Source organism: Balaenoptera ricei, chromosome 4 (assembly GCF_028023285.1).
Source record: "Balaenoptera ricei isolate mBalRic1 chromosome 4, mBalRic1.hap2, whole genome shotgun sequence".
In the NCBI taxonomy this organism is placed as follows: domain Eukaryota; kingdom Metazoa; phylum Chordata; class Mammalia; order Artiodactyla; family Balaenopteridae; genus Balaenoptera; species Balaenoptera ricei.
The window spans coordinates 8,444,362-8,465,990 of record NC_082642.1 but is presented as its reverse complement, the minus strand read 5'-3'; the positions used below and the strand labels follow the sequence as shown (position 1 = coordinate 8,465,990).

Sequence of the window (21,629 nt, the reverse complement as noted above, 5' to 3'; positions counted from 1 at the left end):
GACCGACCGGGATGAGAAGATTCTTCAGTTCGCCAGTCAGTTGTAGCCTGCCGGGTGTAGAATGCTATGCTCTGAGGAAGATGAAAAGAAGTTTAAAATTCGACACGCCCCCCCTCCCGTGGAGCTTACATTAATAATATCAATAGCTAACATTTATTAAGCACTATGTCAGGAACTGTTCTTACATTTAACATTTAGAGTTCACGAGAACCTTATGAGGTAAGTACCATTATGGTTCCCATTAGAGACAAGGAAACAGAGATAGGTCAAGCAGTTGAAAGTAACTTTTATAGAGCTATTAGTTTTTACGGAGCTGTTGTATATGTTATCTTACTTGATTTATCTCGTTTAATACGCTCAATAGCCATGACATCGTTTGTACGGTGCGGGCCATCGTTTGTACGGATGAAGAATGCAAGCTCCAAAGACTATGTCATAAGCCAGTGACAGAGCTGGAAGGAGTTCAGAGCCCTTGATCACCTGCTCCAAAACCCATCATTCTGCACAGCAGGCTGAAAGCTGAAGGTTGGTAACAAGTTCTGTGAGTGATATAAATTAGGATAAAAACAATGAGGAGGAGGAAGACGACGACCACGCTTGTCTTTATTTTTGTGTTGGGGGCAGTGTGAGAATTTGGTTCCTTTACCAACTCGCTCTTCTCACCTGTTCTGGTTCAAATATAAGAGACTACAGAATGGCTAATTGATAGTCTTCAAATCTCACTGTCTTGGTGGGGGAAAGCATGGGGGAAAAGAGAGAGAGAGACAGAGAGAGACTTCACATCTATGGTGGTTATATCTAGGGATATAGATAGAAAGCTATCTGTACGCCAAGCTTTCTATACTCCGAGTCTCCTGACCAGAAGCGAAAACTGGAAAAGTTTTTCAGCTCTGCTCTCTGTGTCTACCTCATCCCTTACAATCTGACTGAAACTGAAATTGTTTCCCATACTGGGGCACAGAAAGGCAGGTCTTTAAACTTGTCAGTTAGGTCTTGAAGCAGCATTTGCAGAGAGAGCCCAATTCTTACTTAGACTATGTTGCAGATCAGCAAAAATGGCATTTTCTGAAGAAGGTTTTATACATACATTATTGAGAAAATGTCCATTATATATAGGGAATAAGGAATGCCGAAATGAATTTACAAATAGGTGTAATATTATGCCAATATAAAATAGTATTTCTTCCCTGTGATCTCAGGGACTGAAGTGGGAGTGAAGGCAGGGGCGGGGCAGGGGTGAAGGTAGGAAATAAGGATTAACAGAATGGGGTGGTCAAGGAAGGTGGTCAAAAAGCCAAGTTATAGCTGGAGGAACCAGCCTGGGAGTTAAAACTTCCTAGGATAATGTACACGCAAATGTTATGTAGTTGTTTAGAGGTAATTACCTGAGCGAAAAGTCAAAAGTCTAGATTCCAGATCTGGCTCTGACACTCACTACCTGTAGGGCCTCCGACAAGTTATTCTTATATGTTATAAATGTAACCTCTTCATTTGTAAAATGGGTATTTTAATGATGACTGTCCTTCTGTGCCATGCAGGGCTGCTATGATGATCAGATGAATTAATAAATTCATATTAAGAAATTGATTTTGATGATCAAATTAAACAATAAATTAGCATTAACAAATGATTTGTTAACTGAAACATTTATATTTTATAGGAGCAGATTTTGTGTGCACAGGTCATTGAGAATTCCATGAGCATGATCATCCTAAAATCCATTCATTTAATATAACAAATATCTATAGAGCAATGACTCAAAGCTCAAGCATATGCTATGCCTTGGCAACTTAGAGATGAATAAAACACTGTCCTTGCCTTCTAGGAGATGATAGTAAAGTAAAGGAGACAGTCAAGTAGTTTGAATACAGTGTGATGAGTGGTAATACCCGAGGAAGGAACAAAATGACCTGGAGCAAAGAGAAGGTGACACTTAACTTTAATTTAAATAAGATTCAGGTTTAGAATAAATGTCCCATGGTATCCTGTCTATGCTAATAATAATGCTTTACAACTGTATAATATTATAGGAAAATAAGATCTTAATGTCACTTCATGCTGTCTTACTAGGGCTAAAGTGAAGAAAGGATAAATACTCTGTAGTTTTTCAGTTGATTCTGGCAAGGAACCAGGCTTCATATCAATTGTCCTCTCACATTTTCTCCTTATCATCCTCCACCTCCTTTTTTTGCCTTCATATTTCACCATATTTCTTTCTTCTTCATAGACACTCCTGCCCCAGAATCTTTGCACCAGGCATCTCCTTGGTGATGTTTTCAATGATACATAAAATAGTATCGTCTCTTGCAAGGAATCTCAGTTCAATTCAGCAGGAAGCATGGTGACACCCATCACTCACATGAATTGCCCTCTCATGAGTCTGAGGCTGCCGTCAAATGCATGAATTAGCTCCTGAATTTTTTTTCATTATTTTAGTTAACTTTTTCAACTGGATGATAAAATGCATACAGAAAAGGATACAAATTTTAAAAAAAATACTTCTTGTTGAATTTTCTCCAGTTGAACACATCTATTAACCCAGATCAAGAAATAGAATGGTACCAGTACCCCAGGACCTTTGCTGTGCCCTCTTCCAGTCTGTGTCCCCTCTTGCTGTCTCTACAATGAGCTAATACCTATATACATGCTGCCTTACAACATCTCTTTGGTATCATCTTTGTGTTTTCTTTTGTATTAACCTTCTATGTGCCCCAACCCCATAATATCAAACTAGAAACCTAAAGTTATTTTTTTTAATGAGATTTAGATTTTAGGTGCTTCTGACTATTGTAACAGAATCTATCTTAAAAATCTTCCTAGCAAATAGCATCCAAAATATGCCATACTTAAGAAAACAATAAGTGATTTGTAAGACCTCTACACTAAAAACTAAAAATCATTGATGAGAGAAATCATGGAAGACTTAAATGGGGACATATACTATGGATAGAGAAATGTATCATGGGCTGTAATATTCACTATTATTAACATGTCAGTTGTGACCAATCAAAATCCCAACAGGCTTTTTTATAGAGAACGGCAGGTTTATTTTAAAAATCTACTTGGAAGTTCAAAGGACTGAGAATAGCCAAAACAAAGTAGGAAAAAGGACAAAGTTATTCATACTACCTGATTTCAAGGCCCACAAAAAAGCTATAGTAATTAAGACAGTGTGGTTTTAGTGTAAGGAAAAATAAATAGGCCAATGGAATGGAATAGAGAGTCTGGAAATAGATCCGTACATATATTGTAAATTGATTTTTGACAAAGGTACCAAGGTATTCAATGAGGGGAAGGAACTTTCAACAACTTGTACTAGAACAATTTGATAAACTTATGGAAAAGAATTCTGACTCTCACCTCACATCACACACACAAAAATAATTAAGGATGGATTATAGACCTAACATAAGAGCTAAAACTGTGAAACTTCTAGAAGAAAACAAGAATATCTTCATGAATTTGGGGTATGCAGAGATTTCTTAGAGAGGAAGCAGAAAGCATGAACCATAAAAGAAAAAAATGATAAACTGTACTTCATTAGAGTTAAAAACTTTCATTATCAAAAGACACCATTAATAAAATGGAAAAGAGAGCCACAGATTGGGAAAATATATTTGCAATACATGTATCTGACAAAGAACTTACAGGACTTCCCCGGTGGTGCAGTGGTTAAGAATCCACCTGCCAACGCAGGGGACACGGGTTCGAGCCATGGTCCAGGAAGGTCCCACATGCCGCGGAGCAACTAAGCCCGTGCGCCACAACTACTGAAGCCTGCACTCTAGAGCCCAACTACTGAGCCCAAGTGCAGCCAAAAATAAACCAACTTGTATCATGAGTATATTGAAATCTCTGATAAACCAATAATTAAAAGATAAACAACACAATTTTTAAAATTTATTTATTTATTTTTGGCTGCATTGGGTCTTCCTTGCTGCGCATGGCTTTCTGTAGTTGGGGTGAGTGGGGGCCACTCTTCGTTTTGGCGTGCAGGCTTCTCATTGCGGTGGCTTCTCTTGTTGCAGAGCATGGGCTCTAGGTGCGTGGGCTTCAGTAGTTGTGGCACGTGGGCTCAGTAGTTGTGGCACACGGGCTTAGTTGCTTCGCAGCATGTGGGATCTTCCTGGACCAGGGCTCAAACCCGCGTCCCCTGCATTGGCAGGCGGATTCTTAACCACTGCACCACCAGGAAAGCACCACAATTTTTTAAACGGACAAAAAACTTGAGTTGACACTTCACAAAAGAAAATGTACAAATGGCCAATAAGCACACAAAAAGCATTCAATATTATTAGTTCTTAAGGAAATGCAAATTAAAACCATGAAATGTCATTTCAAACCCACTAGAATAACTAAAAATCAAAAGTACTAATAACACCAAATTTTGGTGGGTCTTTGAAGCAACCAGAATACTTGTATATTGTTAGTGGAAGTGTAAAACTGTAATACCACTTTGGAGAACTGTTAGGTAGTTTCTTATAATGTTAAATGTACATTTAGTCTATTACCTAACAGTTCCACACCTAGGTTTTTGCCCAAAAGAAAGGAAAGCATATGTCCAGAAAAAGACTTTTACAGTAATGTTTAAAGCAGCTTTGTTCACAATATCACAAAACTGGAGGCAACCCAAAGGTACATACATTTGAATGAATTATGGTGTGCCTACACAATGGAATACTACTCAATAGTGAAAAAAGATCTACGGAAGACTTGTATGGAGGACGTACAGATATTGGAGTTATTAGACCTGGACTCTAAAATAACTTGAATAATATGTCCAAAACATTAGATGACAGATAAAGTATTTAATCAGAGAAGTAGAAACTGTCAAGAAATTAACAAATTAGAAAGCAAATATACAATATAAAGAATAAACAAAAGATTCATTGTAGAAAACTAGTAAAATTAGCAAAATCATTACAAGACTGACTATTCATGGCAAAAATAAAATAGAGAGGGCAAAAGATACAAGTATCAGGAATGAAAAAAGGGATATTACTACATAGAGAAAAGAGAAAACAATGTACTATTAATACATACAACAATGTAAATGAGTCTCAAAAGATTAAGTTGAGCAAAATAACCCAGACATAAAAGTAAACAACTATATGATTCCTTTAATTGGGAAATGTTATGCATGGAGGTAGAAATCAGAATAGCAGGAATTCCTGGTGGCGCAGTTGTTACGAATCTGCCTGCCAATACAGGGGACACAGGTTCAAGCCCTGGTCCTGGAAGATCCCACATGCTGCAGAGCAACTAAGCCCGTGCACCGCAAGTACTGAGCCTGCGCTCTAGAAATGGTGAGCCACAACTACTGAGCTCATGTGCCACAACTACTGAAGCCCGCGCGCCTAAAATCTGTGCTCCACAACAAGAGAAGGCACCGCGATGAGAAGCCCGTGCACCACAACGAAGAGTAGCCCCCGCTCTCCGCAACTAGAGAAAGCCCGCGCGCAGCAACGAAGACCCAATGCAGCCAAAAATAAATAAAATAAATAAATTTATTAAAAAAATAAAAAGAAATTAGAATAGCAGGTGTCTATATGGATTAAGATAGATAGGAGCCTGAAGGAACTTTCTGGGGTAATAGAAGTGTTCACATCTTGATTGCTGTTAGTTACACAAATGTATACATTTGTTAAAGCCGTTGATTTAAGATCTTTGCAATTTACTGTATGAAAACTCTACCTCAATTTTTAAAAATTAGTAGTAAGCAGTGTTTTAGCAGAAATTCAAAAGATGTCTGAGGCCAGTATTAGACTTAGATGGTATTTATAACTCTCCTAGGGACTTGCCCTATATAGAATTTTTTTAAATTAATTTTTTACTATGTACTACATTCATGTGGTTTAAAAAACAAAAAGTATTTTAAAAAAGTCCCAGGAAAGCAAAAAAAGAGAAAGTAAACATTCTTGCTCATGTCCTTGTTTCCCACCTTCCCAGTTGCCCTACCCTGTTGGCAACTACCATTCTTAATTTCTTATGAATTCTTCCTCAGACACTTTATGCAAAAACAAATGCCCTAAATTTTCACTCTGCATGATGGAGTCCAAGAAAACATGGTGTTAAACATTAAATAACCTGTTGATAGTCGTGTAGCATCAGAACTGTTATTAGAAATTCCAGCATTAGAACTGTTATTAGAAATGTTAGTATTAGAACTAGAAGTTCTATTTGACCAGGTCTTCACCCAAACTGGGGTTGTCATGACTTTTCAAAGCAAAATTTCCGGAGGATTTTCACACGCTGTCAGGCCTCCTTGGGTAGTCAGGTTAGAAATGCTCTTTTTCGCTAGGACTCTTGCTATTCCTAACTGCTGAAGCCATCGTTTCTCTTTAAAGGCACTGTAAGAAAACAGGACATAATTTATAAGGAGGTCCATTCTTGTCCCCATTTATAGCTAAAATGATGGAAATCTTTAGGTTGATTTTGTAGCTGTGGCTAATTATCTTGTCATATGAGGAGGTAAAATAGGAAAGAGGAATCTTTCTAAAACCAGTTCCTTGTGAAACAGTGGGAATGATATTTTCCCAAGGCAATACCGGAAGCTTAGCACCCACAGCTAGAAATAGAAAGCCACTCAATGTCATAGAATTCTCTGGGTTGAAACTTTTTCTTTTTTTTTTTTTTTTGGCTGCACTGCACAGCTTGTGGGATCTTAGTTCCCTGACCAGGGATTGAACCCTGACCATGGTAGTGAAAGCCCAGAATCCTAACCACTAGGCCATCAGGGAACTCCCAAACCTTTTTCTAACTATTCCCCCAGGCATCCCTATACATACTGACCTATTCTCCCTCTCCTTCTTTCCCACCACAAATACATTTTTTCATTGATAAGATATTAGATATTTTGATAGCCTTTAACTGAAATGCAATGAAACAACGTTTTGTGATAGTTATTCTCTAGCTGTATACTAACAAAGACATAAATTTGAATATGATTGCTCCTACTTTGTAGGATGTGAATGTGATTTACTACAGAGGGGTTTTACATTTCCTTGAATGTTGGGGTCCTCTGAGATTTTATCCTTTGTCCTCCTCTCTCTCTGCACCCTCACCGGGAGACTTTATTTACTAATCGCTTCAACTCCCATAGTCATGACTCCCAAACCACAACCTTTCTGAAAAGATGAATATCTCCAATTATCAAATAAAATCATTTGATAATTGGACATCCCACAGACACTTCCAATTTCCATGTCTTTTATCTTCTTCCTAAACTTGTCCCTTTCAGTATCCTTGTTCTAACACAGTGATGTTGCTGTTCTCACCATCTCCAAGCCAGAAACAAAGCTCATTCCTCCTCTGTCCACCACTAAGCCCAATGAGTGATGACATTTTGTAGATTATTCCTCAGAAATATCTGTCATGTTTGGCCTTTCCCCTCTTCCCTAACTACTACTGTTCCAGTCCTGGTCTTTATTGCCTCTTGTTTCTCTTATTGCAAAGTCTCCTAACCCTATTGTAGTCCTTCCACACCCTTAGTATTACTTATTTCCAGTGACTCTTCTACACATCTCCACCAGATTTGTCTTCAAAAATAAACAAAAACTGATTATGTGATTTGTTTGATAAAAAAGAACTTCTGTGATCTTCCTACCTACTTCCTCCCCCATGGAAAAATATAAGAAGCAAACTGTCCACTTGGACCCACAAAATGCCTCTCAATGTAGGTGTAATTTACCTTGCCAGTCTCATCTCCAGCCAGTTCCTCCCTATCCCCTAAAATGCCTTTTGCAAATCCACTTACTTTCCTGAAAACTAAATTTCTTTCTTACCCTTTCACAAAACAGTGTCTCAGACCATGTAGCCACCTTTACCTGGCTCCTTTTTCTGACCGCCACCCCTTTCGTGTGGAAAGTCTCATAGATTTAAAGGGCTTTCACTCAATCTATTAGGAGCAACCTTGCGTAAAAGTACCTTAGTGTTTCAGACATTTGAACCAGATCCAAGTCTGGCTGATTCATCTTTAATCTTCTGGATTAACTCCTTGCTTTACCTCAATGACTGTGTCTCCTTGGGCCCTCTAAATGGGGTTAACTCATCAACGCTGTCCATATATTCAAGTCCTATGCCATAAGGAAATAACTCAGACACCTTTAGCCTTTCTCCATATCCCACCCGAATTGATTTAAAGTCCTCTCTCTCCCTTTCTGGTTGCATATCTAGCTCCTCCCTAAGCTTAGTGCTTGTCTTGATTCTCTCCCTGGCATTTGAACTCTGGCTTTTCTGTGTTTAATCAAAAACTGTTTATTGAGCACTTACTATATGTTGTTAAAAAACAAAATTCAACTGAGTAAATTTGAAGATATAATTTGCTTTATTCAACGATTCATGAGTCAGCCAGCATCCCATGTGGGAAACAGAAAGGAGCTCCGAAGAGCTGAATAATATGGGAGACTTTTATAGGTAGAAGGGGTCAGGGACAAGGAAAGAGCCATTACCTTATCTTTCTTTGGGGGATGGCAGGGTTTTATCAGATAGATTACCTTACTACTGCTGACCAGGAAATTCCAGATTGACTGTTTTAAGACTAGGAGAGAGGTTGACATTGCAATTAGGTTAGGTATTAAGTCTTGGTTTGCTGATGTGGCGCTTAGCACAGGGACTCCATTTTGGGCCTATTGTCTCTTTTTTTAACAATACCAGGCACTGTTCTATGTGCTGAAGAAACAAAGAGTGAACAAAACACACAAGGTCCCTGCCCTTTATATGAAAAGTCAGGAAGGGGCAAAACTAATCTCATTGATAGAGATCAGAATAATGGTTATACCTGGGAGGGGTCATTGACTGGCAAGGAGCATGAAGGAACTTTCTGGGGGTGCTAGAAATATTTTGCCATTGATCTGAGTGGTTGTTACATGGATGTATAAAAATATAAAATTCAGGGACTTCCCTGGTGGTGCAGTGGTTAAGATTCCACGCTCCCAATGCAGGTGACCCAGGTTCGATCCCAGATCCGGGAACTAGATCTCACGTGCATGCTGCAACTAAGAGTTCACGTGTCACAACTAAGGAGCCCACGTGCCCAACTACGGAGCTGGCGAGCTACAACTACAGAGTCAGCCTGCGCAACTAAGACCTGACGCAACCAAATAAATAAAAAATAAATAAATTTAAAAAATAAAATTCAAAAAGCCATACATGTGAGATTAGTGCTTTTTATGCATTTAACTCTATATATCACAACTCAGTTCCTCCCCAAGAAAGCACTACACACAATAAACACTGGCAGCCTTTCACCCAAAACCACGTACGTTCCCACCTTAACCACAGATACTTATGCACATTTCCATTCTGCCTAGCACTGCACTGGGCCATAATAAGCATTTTTTTGGATGTTTAAAAATAAAATCATTTTTAATGTGCATCTTTTGATAAAACTGATCAGTATTTCCTTATGTTTACAGGCTGATTTTAAGATGGAGTATATAATTTTTTCAATTAATAATTTTCTGGTCTTTTTCTATAATTTTAGATTATCTTTTTATACATTCTAGTCAGAGATACCTCACAAATTACAAAGATTGAAGCTGTTAAGCAGTTTCTTCATCTTTTCTCAACCTCATCATGCTGTATGCTGAAGTTTGCATTTTATAGCTCAAATTATTCTCACCACTAGGTGGCAACAACCTAACTGAAATAAAGTAGATCTGAAATAAAGACCAATACAGAAAAGCAACTAAAACAATCTAGCCTTATTTTTTCTTTCCTTCTCATTATATCGAGTAAGGGGAAAAACCATTCATAAATCTATATTTTCACTGTAATACTGGCACCCAATAATACCTCATAAGTATTTATCTTGAGATCTAATCAGAGTTGCGTTTTCAGTGAAATCTGATGACCAATATATAAAATTTTATTTTATGAAATGAATGTGCCCAAAAAATCCACTTCCAACACACTTGTTTATGTCTTTAAATGTGATAATGGATTACTTTTTAAACTTACCTTAAATATTAATATCAATTCTATCACCCTATCCAGTATAGCTCTCCCCCAGCCTGTATTTCTTGTCTATAAGTCAACTGAAGTCTTTATGATTCAGTTTGTCATTAAATTGTTCTTTTCTTTCCTTCCACTTTCATTACCATCCAGGCTTCCATGACACTTTTGATGTCTCCCAGATTTCAAGTTTCCCCCTTATCCCTTTAATTATAATTAACAATTTCTTTTACTTTAAAAAAAAAAAAAAAAAGCAAGGGACTTTGTTAATTGATACAACTCCTTTCTTCCTGAAAATTTGACGAGTAGAATACTACATGGATTGGCCAGTAAAATCAGTTCATTTTGTCCTAGAACAAGGCTAGGTCCTTGAAGCTGGGTACTGATGCACAGGAACAACCTGTGTTATACTACATGGCATGGTAGTGTAATGGCTTCATGGGCCATTCCTCCCCTAGACCTGCCCTATTAAAGGTTTGTCCTTGTTTGTTTGAAGAGAAAACCTTACCTGGCCACAGCTAAGTAGTAGATGGCATTCTCCCTTGGAGTCCTCCCACTGTGCTCTGAGAAAGACGCAAAGGAGGATCTGAGTAAAAAGTTGGCACTGGGTGTTGCATAGTAAAAAGATGGGTGTGAATAGCTCACTCTTGAAACTGGAGGGAGGGGGACTTGGGGGAGATATGTATTTTTTATGAGCTTTTCTTTTTTCCTAGCTGTGGCAGTAACTTTTTTCCGATTTTGTTGTTTTTGTAATTCAGAGGACGTATTTGCATCTACCAGCGGAGGAAATTTGAATGTTTGTTCTCTTGTGTCCTGCTGTGAAATTGCCAAAGGATTGACACGTTTCCTGCTTACAGTTTGCTCCCTGAGAGGTGGTAGTTTGCCCACAGTGCCTTGTGAGTCCTTGTTCTCAGCCTTATGCCAGCTCTTGGAGGTCATTTTGGGTTTGGTGAAACCATCCACCATCACAATGTCTCCAACTTTTGCTCCAAAGACCCTTGCTCCGCAAAGCTGGCTTTTATTAAAGTTGTGACTCTGAGCTCTGAGTACCCATTGTTTTATTTTAATATAAATCCTCATGGGGACTGAGATTTTCAGAAAAGAAACAGTGGACCACATTTTACTCAGTAAATATAATACGCAGTCTTTATGCTTGTGTTTGGACGCAATGGTAAGGGGAGTTTGTCCCGCTGCGTTTTTGCATTCCAGGCACAGCACGCTGCAGTTGACAAAAGCCTTCAGAATCAACAGTTGGCCCGCTTCTGCGGCTGCATGAATGGGGCATTTAGAGACATCTGCGTGAAGGGCTTCATGGCACCAAGCTCGGTAGGGGTGCACACCGACCATCTCGTGGGGCCACACACCCTGCTTCAGGGCCCATTCAGTGAGCTCAGTGTGCCCATAAAAGGCGGCGATGTACAGGGCAACCCTTTTCTGATACCTGAATGAATGAAACAAGCGAGAGGGGGGCTGTTTATTAAGTCAGCAAACAGGCGAAGGTAGTTACACTAAATACCCACAAAACATTCTAGTTAAAATATTTATTTCTTCCTAACATTTACCTTCCTAACTTTTAAAAATATTTTCAGAAACGGCCTATAGTAATACACAGGTTAAACTGCACAGGTCCTGCTTATACACATTTGTCCTATTGTGTACATATAAATAATTCATATTGGTTTCCTTGGAGCAGTTTTTTCCTTACGAAAATCTAATGCTCAAGATAAATATCAAGCTTTATATTCACTGGGAAAGCATAGGAAGAGATTCAGTACATTTTAGAAATTTGAATGCTTTGTATGTTTGTTTGCTTTGTCTTTTCTAACAGTCCTTATTCTCTGGCTTCTCAAAATCTCTACTGCTATTCTGATCGAAACCTCTAGGGTGCCCCCCACCAGCATGACCACCAGTGCCACAGTCTCCTAACTGGTCTCCCACCTCCTCTTATCCCTCTACGGGCTTTTCCTCATACAGTGCTTAGCAATCTTTTTATTCCATACGTTGGAGGTGGCCTATGCTCTCTTCCAAACCCTCTAGTAGCTTCCGGCTGCAATTGAAATTCTAACTCCTCATCTTGGCCTTCAGGGCACCTGTCACCCGGACCCTGCCCCAGCTCCTGCCTCACTTCCCACCACTCTGCTTCTCTTTCACTGAACTATAGCCACACTGGCCTTCCTGCCATCCCTATCCTTCCAATACCCCATCAGGCACAAATTGAATGATGGGTAAAGACTATTCAGAGAAATAAGAATTAGGGAGGCAAAGCTAGACAGGGTTCCATCAGGTTTTGTCCAGGATTTACTTGGGCAAGGCTCTCTGTGACCCCATGGTAGAGATGGAGGCCAGCTAGCCTGGTATCATCCAAAATCTGCATACAACTAACTCTCCTGTCTCTGACTGCATGCTCACCACACCATAATTTTCATGTGTATGTGGCATCCCATGTAATTTTCCTGTTTAAGAGAGATGGTCTGCCCAGAACATGTGGGTTTCTAGGCCCCTCTGACAGATTATAACTAATTAGAGTTATACATTAATATGCTGGCATTTTGGTTCACATATCAATTTCGTTTGAAATTCATTAGTGCAGATCAGCAACTCTGAATTTGATTTGGGGAGAAGAGGCCCTCCTGCGTGGACTAACTGGCCTTTGCTTTCATCCTCAACACTCATGTTGTGGGAACTAGAGCACTCTTGTTACCAAGACTAGTTGATTCTGCCTCCTAAATGATCTTTTCACAGTCTGTCCTCTTAGCCCCACCTCTGCTGTCATAAGCCTAGCTCAGGCTGCCGTTTTCTTTTGACTATTTTCCTGTCTCCCTGTCTGCCTCTATTCCCCACATTGCAGTCAGAGCCAATGTTCTAAAATGCAGATCTCATCATGGCCTTTCTCTACCTTCAATGTCTTCCCAACATTTAAACGATAAAATCCAAATTCCTTCACATTCCTACAGGGGCCTGCATGAGCTGGCCTCTTCTTATCTTTCCAGCCTCTGGCCACTAGCTTCATCTTACTCTGTAATCTACCATGTGGAACTAACTTCTTTCAGTTCTTTGAATCCATTCTCTTGCCCCCTGGGTCTTTGTACACATGGTTCCATCTGTTTTGAAACATTTTTATTCTCCCTACTGTTTACCTGAGTATCAGCCCTTCAAGTCCCTTTCTCGGGGTGCTTTACCTGATCCCCTACAGTTGTCCATACTATACATTCCCATATCTTCTTGCACACTGCCCACGTCATAACAATTTTCACACTGAATGGTAACAGCGACACCTAACATTTGTATCCTCCTTACCATGTGCCAGGTGGCCCTCTAAGTTCCTTATAATACTAGTTCATTTAATCTCTAAAGTAGTTCTATGAGATAGGTACTATTATTTTCCCCATTTTATAGAAGAGGAAACTGAGGTACAGGATGACTACTTGCTTAAGTTTACACGACTAAACACTGAGGGGGTGGGGCTTTGAACCTAGGTAGATGAGCACTGGAGTTTGTATTCCCAGACATTTTGCAATTCTGTTTCTCCAGGAATTGGTTACTTGTTTTCTGTTTCCCCTACTGGACTATAAATTTGCTAAAGGCAGGGACCATATCTTGTTTATTGCTTTCATAGTACATAGTACATACATTGTTGATTGGGTGGAGGAATAAAAGGAGCTTTTCACTCTGATCATATGCATATCGTATTTATATTCTCTGAGCTCTTAGATTTTATTTAAAGATTAAGTGGAAATAGTTAAGTACATGAGCACTAGAGTTAAATTGTGGGGATCTAAAACCCACTTGTGCCCCTGCTAGCTGTGTGACATTGGGCAGATTTCCTAAATCAGTTTCCTTATCTGTAAAATAAGATAAAATAGTATCCATCTCATAAAAGTGTTATAAGTATAAAATTAGTTAATAAATATAACACAATGCTACAAAGTACTCAGTAAATATGCAGTATTAAAAGTAACAATGCAACAGCTATTTCTTTGGATTCAGAGCATGAAAAGAGAGAATTGTAATTATCCCCAAATAGAAATTAATTTTAAATATTTAAATATTTTATAAAATTGCAGAAGCTGGTTTTCCAATCTGTCACTTCACAGAGCCCTTAGAGCTCCTGCTGAGTGTGTGTGCTTCTGTAAAGTATGACTAAATCACCACAAGGGGGCACTGTTCTAAAATACCACTGAATTAAAACCTAAAGGGTAATGCAGCTTATGCACCTGGGAAGCTGCTGGCTGCAGAGATAATGTTAAAATGTCCACCTGCTTCTCTGAGCCTACCTTCCTCCACTGCTCCAGCAGCATGTGTTACACTTCATGTATGGCAAAAGTATGAATGTGTGTATTAGATGCGATTTGAAAAGTTACATGATAGCTTAGGAAGAGGTAGGCAATGTTTTCAGCCAATGAATTAGCAATTAGTGGTTTTTAGAATAATTGAATGTGAGAGTGGCAAGGCACTTATTCTGATATCCTTTAAAAAGTGCCGATAAAAGTCTAATATCCAAACCAAACTGAAGTCGTGCATTTAGATAGTGTTTCCTGATGAAAGTCTACCTGAATTACAATACATCACCAAAGGCTGTCAGTCCCCCAATCTCTCCTCCCTGCTATCTTATTCGAGCAAATATCTCAATAAAAATGTCTCAAGGGAACTCCCTTGGAGCAGCACCCCAGCTAAAGAGTGAATTGCAGACTCAAGTTCCTATGAAAGTTTAGCAAAAATTACTTTAATTAGTTTAGCATTTGCTTTATCTCGTACTTGAGTACTGGTCCTTCATTTGATAAATAGCGTTGGACTTTAAGTTTTTGTCCGAGGAGACAGCCCATCAGAAATTCCTTCCATCCATCCCAGACGTCCAAGCGAAGTGTTGTGCCTGTGGATGAAGAGAGGTGGTGATGGTTCCAGCCCATCCCTGGGGTTTGGTGGTCCAGAAACTTCTAATGATAGCTTTCTCCCAACAGACATGAGCTGGGTGCCAAATGAAAAGTAGCCTTTGAATAAGGAGACAGTGATGCTGAGAGAGAGAGAGAGGGGGGGGGGCAGGGATGCTATCTTGAGCTTAGGCCTATATTGACTTGGAAAAGCCTTTTAGCTTCTGTGCACTTGCATTTTCTCATCTGCACAGTGAAAGCCTACAATGCTGAACTACTTTCTGCAGCTATCTTAAAACATTTCTGTGGACATCGATTCCATGCTGATCTACACATCACCAGGTAGACAAAAGCTGTTATGTTGGAAGAGAAACTCAAGAAACTGTGGCAGGACATATGCATTTCTTGGGCCTTTAGCTTACAAGTGGGCTGTGGGTGAAGTTGAATGATCCTTTCATTCCATTCTTCACAAAACAGAAGCCATTCTGTGTTATGAACATAAAAGTGATATGTACATTGCTGCTGGAGGATTTATCACTTGCTCCTCAAAAGCCTACCCTCTCCTGGTTTTGTGACTACATTCCCTTCGTCCTTCAGGCTGGTGTTTCCCAGGAATCTTTCCTCAGGCTTCTGCTCTTCTGACTCTACACATTCCCTCAGGATAAAACTCAGTCTCCTCCCCATGTGGCCCACTCTGACCTCTGTCCCACCAGCCTGCCTCACTCACTCTGTTCCGGCCACTCTGACCTTTCACCTGTCCTTCAGACACACCAAGGCCACGCCCATCTGAGGACCTAAACACATAATTTCTTTTGCTTCAAAGAGTCTTTATCCAGAGTTCACAGGGCAGTGTCCCTCTTACTCAGCTTTCCCTTCAAGCATTGTGCCCGCACAGAGGACCTTCTTGGCCACCAGGGCTAAAGCAATCTCTGCCACCACCCCCTTCTCCCCTCCAATACTCTTTATGCCGTGACCTTATTTTAATTTCTTCATAGCCCCTATCATCAGTACTTGAAATCATTTTACTTGTTTGGAGACTGTTGTTCACGACCCACTACAAACGACGCTCCTTCAGGACTTGCCACACTGCCTGCCGTTTGCTGAGTGCTCACTACATACTTGTTGGCTGACTGACAGTCAACCTCAGTTGCGACACAAACTCACCCACGGGCCAGTCACTCCTGAGTCCAAATTCCAGCCAGGCCTCTGCTCCAGCTCCGGATTCCCCCTGCTGGGGATACCACAATCTAAAGGATCACGCTAGGGCCCCACTGTTCTGAAGGACAACCTGTCACCTTTCATCCCCAACCTGCTTTTCCTCCTGTATTCTGTGTCTCGGTTTGTGTCACCACTATCTTCCTTGCTACCTGAGTTAGAAATCTGGGAGTTGTTCTTCATCCCTTCCTTTCTCTCATGCCCCCAACATCTGTACAATCGCTAAGGCCTGACAAGTTTATTTCCCAAATGTTGAAGAACTCTGCTTCTTCACCTCCATCTTAACGAGCGCCGCCCTCTCTCAGGCCTAGATAATCTCTCACCTAAAGCTACCTCGAGAAGCTCCCCACAGCCTCCCCCTGTCTTTATTCATGTCTCTGTTCAGATGCCATCTCCTCTTCTGGCCAGCCATCTGCAATAGCCTTTCCCCACCTCATCACATCCCTCTCTATTCCCTTATCCTGCCTTCTTTTACTTCATATTCCTTAATTTTATTTAAAATTCGATATTTTTCTGTTTACGGGATGATGCTTGCCTTCCCCACTGAAATGCAAGCTTCAAGAGGGTGGGGACCTTGCTACCCTTGCTCACAGCTCTATGCTTGCTTTCCCCAATAGTGCCTGGCTCACAGTGGGTGCTCAGTAAATACGTGTTAAATGAAGTTCTGAGCCACTCCTCAAACCCGTTCTGGCCATGTGCCGCCCTCCTAACCCTTAGTAGCCCAGCAGGCTGGCCTGTACTTCTGTGTGTACCCCATACTGTTTCTGGATTTGGGGCATCTTCTTTTGCTGTCCCTTCTGTCTGAATTCTTCTGACTCCCCCATCCTCCTACCAATAGTTTATGATGCAGTCCTGGCATCACCTCCTCTAGGAAGCCCTCCTTGACTACACCATCCTCTCACCTCCCCAGATAGGGTAAATGACTGCTCAACTGGTTGCAAAGTATACTTTGAAAGTCTTTTTTATTGAACATACATTTCTGCTTTGGAATTGCCAGTTGACAAACACTAAAAGAACTCTTTGAGCACAAGCATTATGTCTCATCCAGTCTGTGGGCTCTGTTTTAGTTATGCTCTTGGATCGCAAGGAGACCCTCAAGAAAATGGGGCTTATTATACTGAGACAATGACCACATCTAACATGCATTAGGAACCAAGACATTTCTCAAGATGGACCACTGCCCATCTCTCCCATGGGCCCCAGGTTCTCTCACTCTCTCTCATGCCCTTTAGGTCTCTTTGTATGTCTTCTCCCTTTCTCTACTGACAGGCTGCCCTGCTTAACTTACAGCTTCTGTCCTATCACAACTTTGGCATGCATGCAACATGCGTTTGCCGTGACCCAACCTTATTTCTTGACACTCTTCATTTTCCAACCCTACTGATAACCAATTTTGTCTCTCTACATTTCCCAATTTGAATTCACAAGACTAATGATTAATAATAATAACAGTAATATATTGAATATGAATAGCTAATATTCATTGAATGCTTACTATATGCTCTAGATTATTCTAAGTACATGAACAATTTAATAATTTAAAATTCACAACAACCCTAAGTGATGGGTTATATTATTTTCTCCATTTGACAGCTGAGGAAACTGAGGCGCTGTAAGATGAAGTAACTACCCCAGCTTCTACATAACCAGTAAATAGTGGAACCAGGAGTTGGACCTGGACAATCTGGCTGCTGGGCCCATGTGCCTGTCCTCTGTGTTATACTCATCTCCAAGCAAGACTCTAATTGTCTCAGCTAGGAGAGGTGGTGTCACTGGACAGCTTATGGATTGGCTGCCTTTGAATCAATATGGTGGCCCCAGAAGTTGCATGCCAAAGCTGTGATGGGACAGTGTGTGACTTGGCTTATCCACACATATCCTCAGGCTCAGACAGGTTCATCATAAATACCTGCAGGTGAGAAGGAAGGAAGGATAACATAACAGCAGTAATCTTAGAGTCACAGAATGCTGAAGATAAAAAGATCCTAAAAGACCAGCCCGCTCCATTGTCTCCTTTTATACACTAGGAAGCTGAGGCCCATGGGGAACTGCCTGAACCTACCCAGCAAGCTGGGAATAGAATTTGGCTTGGAATTTTTGTCTCTAGAATTCTTTCTAATGCTTCGGAAGCCTCCTCTTTTCCCCTGCCTTTCTCTTGCTTTCCTTTCTGCTTCCTGGCTCTTGCCCTTCTTGCATCCACTTCACAGGCAGACACACATCCAAGTATATGTTCTTTCTGCTGATCCCTCTCTTTTTGGACGTCCTACGTTACAACCTGTAATCTTTTTTTTTTAATTAATTAATTAATTTATTTATTTTTATTTTTATTTTTTTGGCTGTGTTGGGTCTTCGTCTCTGTGCGAGGGCTTTTTCTAGTTGCGGCAAGCGGGGGCCACTCTTCATCGCGGTGCACGGGCCTCTCGCTATCGCGGCCTCTCTTGTTGCGGAGCACAGGCTCCAGACGCGCAGGCTCAGTAATTGTGGCTCACGGGCCTAGTTGCTCCGCGGCATGTGGGATCTTCCCAGACCAGGGCTCGAACCCGTGTCCCCTGCATTGGCCGGCAGACTCTCAACCACTGCACCACCAGGGAAGCCCACAACCTGTAATCTTGAAATGGGGCTCTTCTTCCCTTACTCTTGACTCTGGTTTGGGATTTCTTGACCTTGGCCTCACTGTCCTTTGTGGGTTGATTCCTAGCTGCTGTGCATGTTTACCCACAGAGCCTGATCTGCATGAATGCCATCAAGGCCCTAACCTACCTTAACCCTCACAAGTCTGGCCTCAGCTAGGAGAATTCACTCTTTTTGCTGGAGAATTATGGAGTTATTCTGTAGACACCAAGTAGCAGTTCCGCAGATACACTCTAGAAATGCCTAGATAAACATCTTCCAACATATGGATCATCCATGACCTAATAGATTTAGTTTCTCTAAAGCTTCTTGTTGGGCTTCCCTGGTGGCGCAGTGGTCGAGAGTCTGCCTGCCAATGCAGGGGACACGGGTTTGAGCCCTGGTCTGGGAAGATCCCACATGCCGGGGAGCAACTGGGCCCGTGAGCCACAACTACTGAGCCTGCACGTCTGGAGCCTGTGCTCCGCAACAAGAGAGGCCCGCACACCGCGATGAAGAGTGACCCCCGCTTGCCGCAACTAGAGGAAGCCCTCGCACAGAAATGAAGACCCAACACAGCTAAAATAAATAAATAAATAAATTTATTAAAAAAAAAAAAAAAAAAAAAGCTTCTTGTTGTACCTAAACTTTCTTGTAAAATATTTGATTTCTATGAATAGCACTGGAAACAAAAGACTTTAAACAGTGCTCCAAGTGCATTTGTTTCATCTCCTGACTAAAGTGACTTACTATGTTTTTAGTTTATTATGAAAATCACTCAAAGATGAGCGTTGGAAAGCTTTAGCCTGGCACTATACTCCAGCCTCCCTGGTCCTCCACAGCCGAGGCCGCATAGCCTCCATTAGAATGACCAGAACAGTCTTAGGCCCCCGGAACAGTCTTAATTTCAGTTGTAGGGGATTTGTTAAGAGTCCAGGCCAGCTGCTCAGACGTTTGGTGGGAAGTTGCTCTTCCTGTTCATCCTGCTCAGGTGTTGTCCTGTTCTAGTAACTTGCCTTATTCTTCCAGGAATAAGAGACCAAGCCCCCACCTTGTGCCTCAGAGCACAAGTCTCAGTATCCTACTCTACCTTTTGGGTTTCGTAACTGAGGCCCCATCTCTGTTCTCCGAGCCTGGAACTCAGAGAGTTCCTACTCCGAACCCCAGTCTCTGGGGTTAGATTTCTGTTACATGTTGACAGAGGCTCCCGTGTCAGCAACCAGCTTGTCTCATTTCCCGCCTTTTATGTCATTCATTCGTTGATTCATTCACTACCTTGATGCTCTGATGCTATGGTTCACCTACCGGGTCCCTGCTGGATCTCCCTGGATCCCCCTCTGCCTTCCTCCATCGTACCAATTGCTAATGCAGACTGACCTGCCTGTTCCAGGACCCCCACCAGGACCTATTTAAGGCTAACCTCCTTTTGCTAGATGTCTACGGGTGGGGTCTTCCTGGCCCATCTGCACTTCCCTAGGTGGTTGCCTAGCCTCAGGGTCTCAGCTCTCCCTAGCTCAACCTGTCTACTACTGATGAGCCCTGAAAACTAGAGAATACTATGTGATTTAAGTTCTTATCAGTTAGGGCACCTCCAACAAGCCCTGTATTTTATGTGAACAGATGTTACAGGTGTTATAACTATCAATTTCAGTTTTTTGCAATGAAGCAGTCTTAATTCTCAAAGATCAAAGGTAACAATGGATGGTTTTTCTCTTAATGCTCAACTTTTGAATATCCAGAGAATTTCTAAGTGAGTTAACCAGCACCATCTATTGGATAATCCTTCCATTCCAATTGATTTGTAATGCCTCCTTTGTCACACATTAAATTCCTTCATAAGCTTAGGCATTCTGCTAGAAAATAGAAACTTATTTTTAAAATGCTATGTTGTTCCAGAAAATACAACTAAAATCTATAACTGAAATGAAAGTAAAATTAATGAGAATTAAGCGTCAAGGCCTCTTACTATATGAACTTTCTAATTCTTTATTCTTAAGTTTTTAAAGTGGACTCCCCAAATTGTATATATTTACAGAACCTGGATTCACCCACTCTCTACTTACGAATCCACCTACCATGCCCAAGCTGTGCAGGAAAGCAGGTGCAAGCAACAGTGCCTATTCTAGGGAATCGTCTCCAACCTCTCCTGCTGTGGTCCCCATATCCCAAGTTTCTGGATTCCTCATGCATACTCTGGGATCAATATCTGCCTATCTGATTTGGGCTTTTTCTTTCTGAATGTGGAAACCATTTGTCTGGTTTGGATTTCCCTTAGTGGGAATCAAAACAAGATATTGATCTGTACTTAAAGAGCATCAATAAAAATAGGTATCAATAAAGATGCACTGGGTTGGCAGTATAAGTTGTTGGAAAGAACTCCATCCTGAGTGTAGGATGACTAATTATTACCAGTATGACCTTGACCAAGTCACTTAACTTCTCTGAGCCTCAGTTTTCTCATTTATAAAAGGAATTAAAATGGCACAGTAGGTCTCTAAGGGGCCTGAGGAGTAGTGGGGGACCCTGGAGCCCGCCTAGATTTCAGGGTCTGAGCTGACAAGACCCTTCTCCTGGAATAGTCTCTCAGATGTGATGTTCTCAGTCTGGCCATGAATACATGCCATGAGGCATTCACAGTGAAAAGTACCAATGGCATCATTCTGTCCTGTATAGGTTGATTCAAGAAAAGGTGTGCGAGTGTGTTTGTGTGCGCGCACGCACACATGCGCGCACATGTGTTGTGTGTATATTGGACCTATATGATGTGTCACTAAACCTCAAGTCACAAAATTTCAAAATCACAAACATTAGGGGATGTTTAGCTTTGATAAATTCTTGATAAGTTAATTATTAAGTATTCTATCACCAAAAAAGCCTTTTATCCCCTTATTACGTATCTGCTTCTTAATCCCTACAACCTTTCCGTCTCCATCCGCTTTATTAAAACTTCTCTCTCTAAGCTCACCAATGACCTCTAAGCAA

The 21,629-nt window shown here is 41.0% G+C and overlaps 1 protein-coding gene and 1 long non-coding RNA gene across 2 annotated transcripts in view; one reads left to right on the top strand and one right to left on the bottom strand.

Moving 5' to 3' along the window:
• Positions 1-12: 12 nt before the first annotated feature.
• LOC132365181 (uncharacterized) lies at positions 13-10,754 on the top strand. The gene is made up of 3 exons (XR_009503050.1): positions 13-219; positions 365-525; positions 10,713-10,754. It is a non-coding gene; the product is annotated as an uncharacterized LOC132365181 (long non-coding RNA).
• Positions 6,221-21,629, bottom strand: part of ANKUB1 (ankyrin repeat and ubiquitin domain containing 1) — a 36,844-nt gene continuing 21,435 nt past the window's right edge. Inside the window, exons 4-6 of the mRNA XM_059921868.1 lie at positions 14,710-14,824; positions 10,463-11,395; positions 6,221-6,350 (exon numbers count right to left, since the gene is read on the bottom strand). Coding sequence (XP_059777851.1) covers positions 6,221-6,350; positions 10,463-11,395; positions 14,710-14,824 — 1,178 coding nt within the window. The remainder of the gene's footprint in view (positions 6,351-10,462; positions 11,396-14,709; positions 14,825-21,629) is intronic.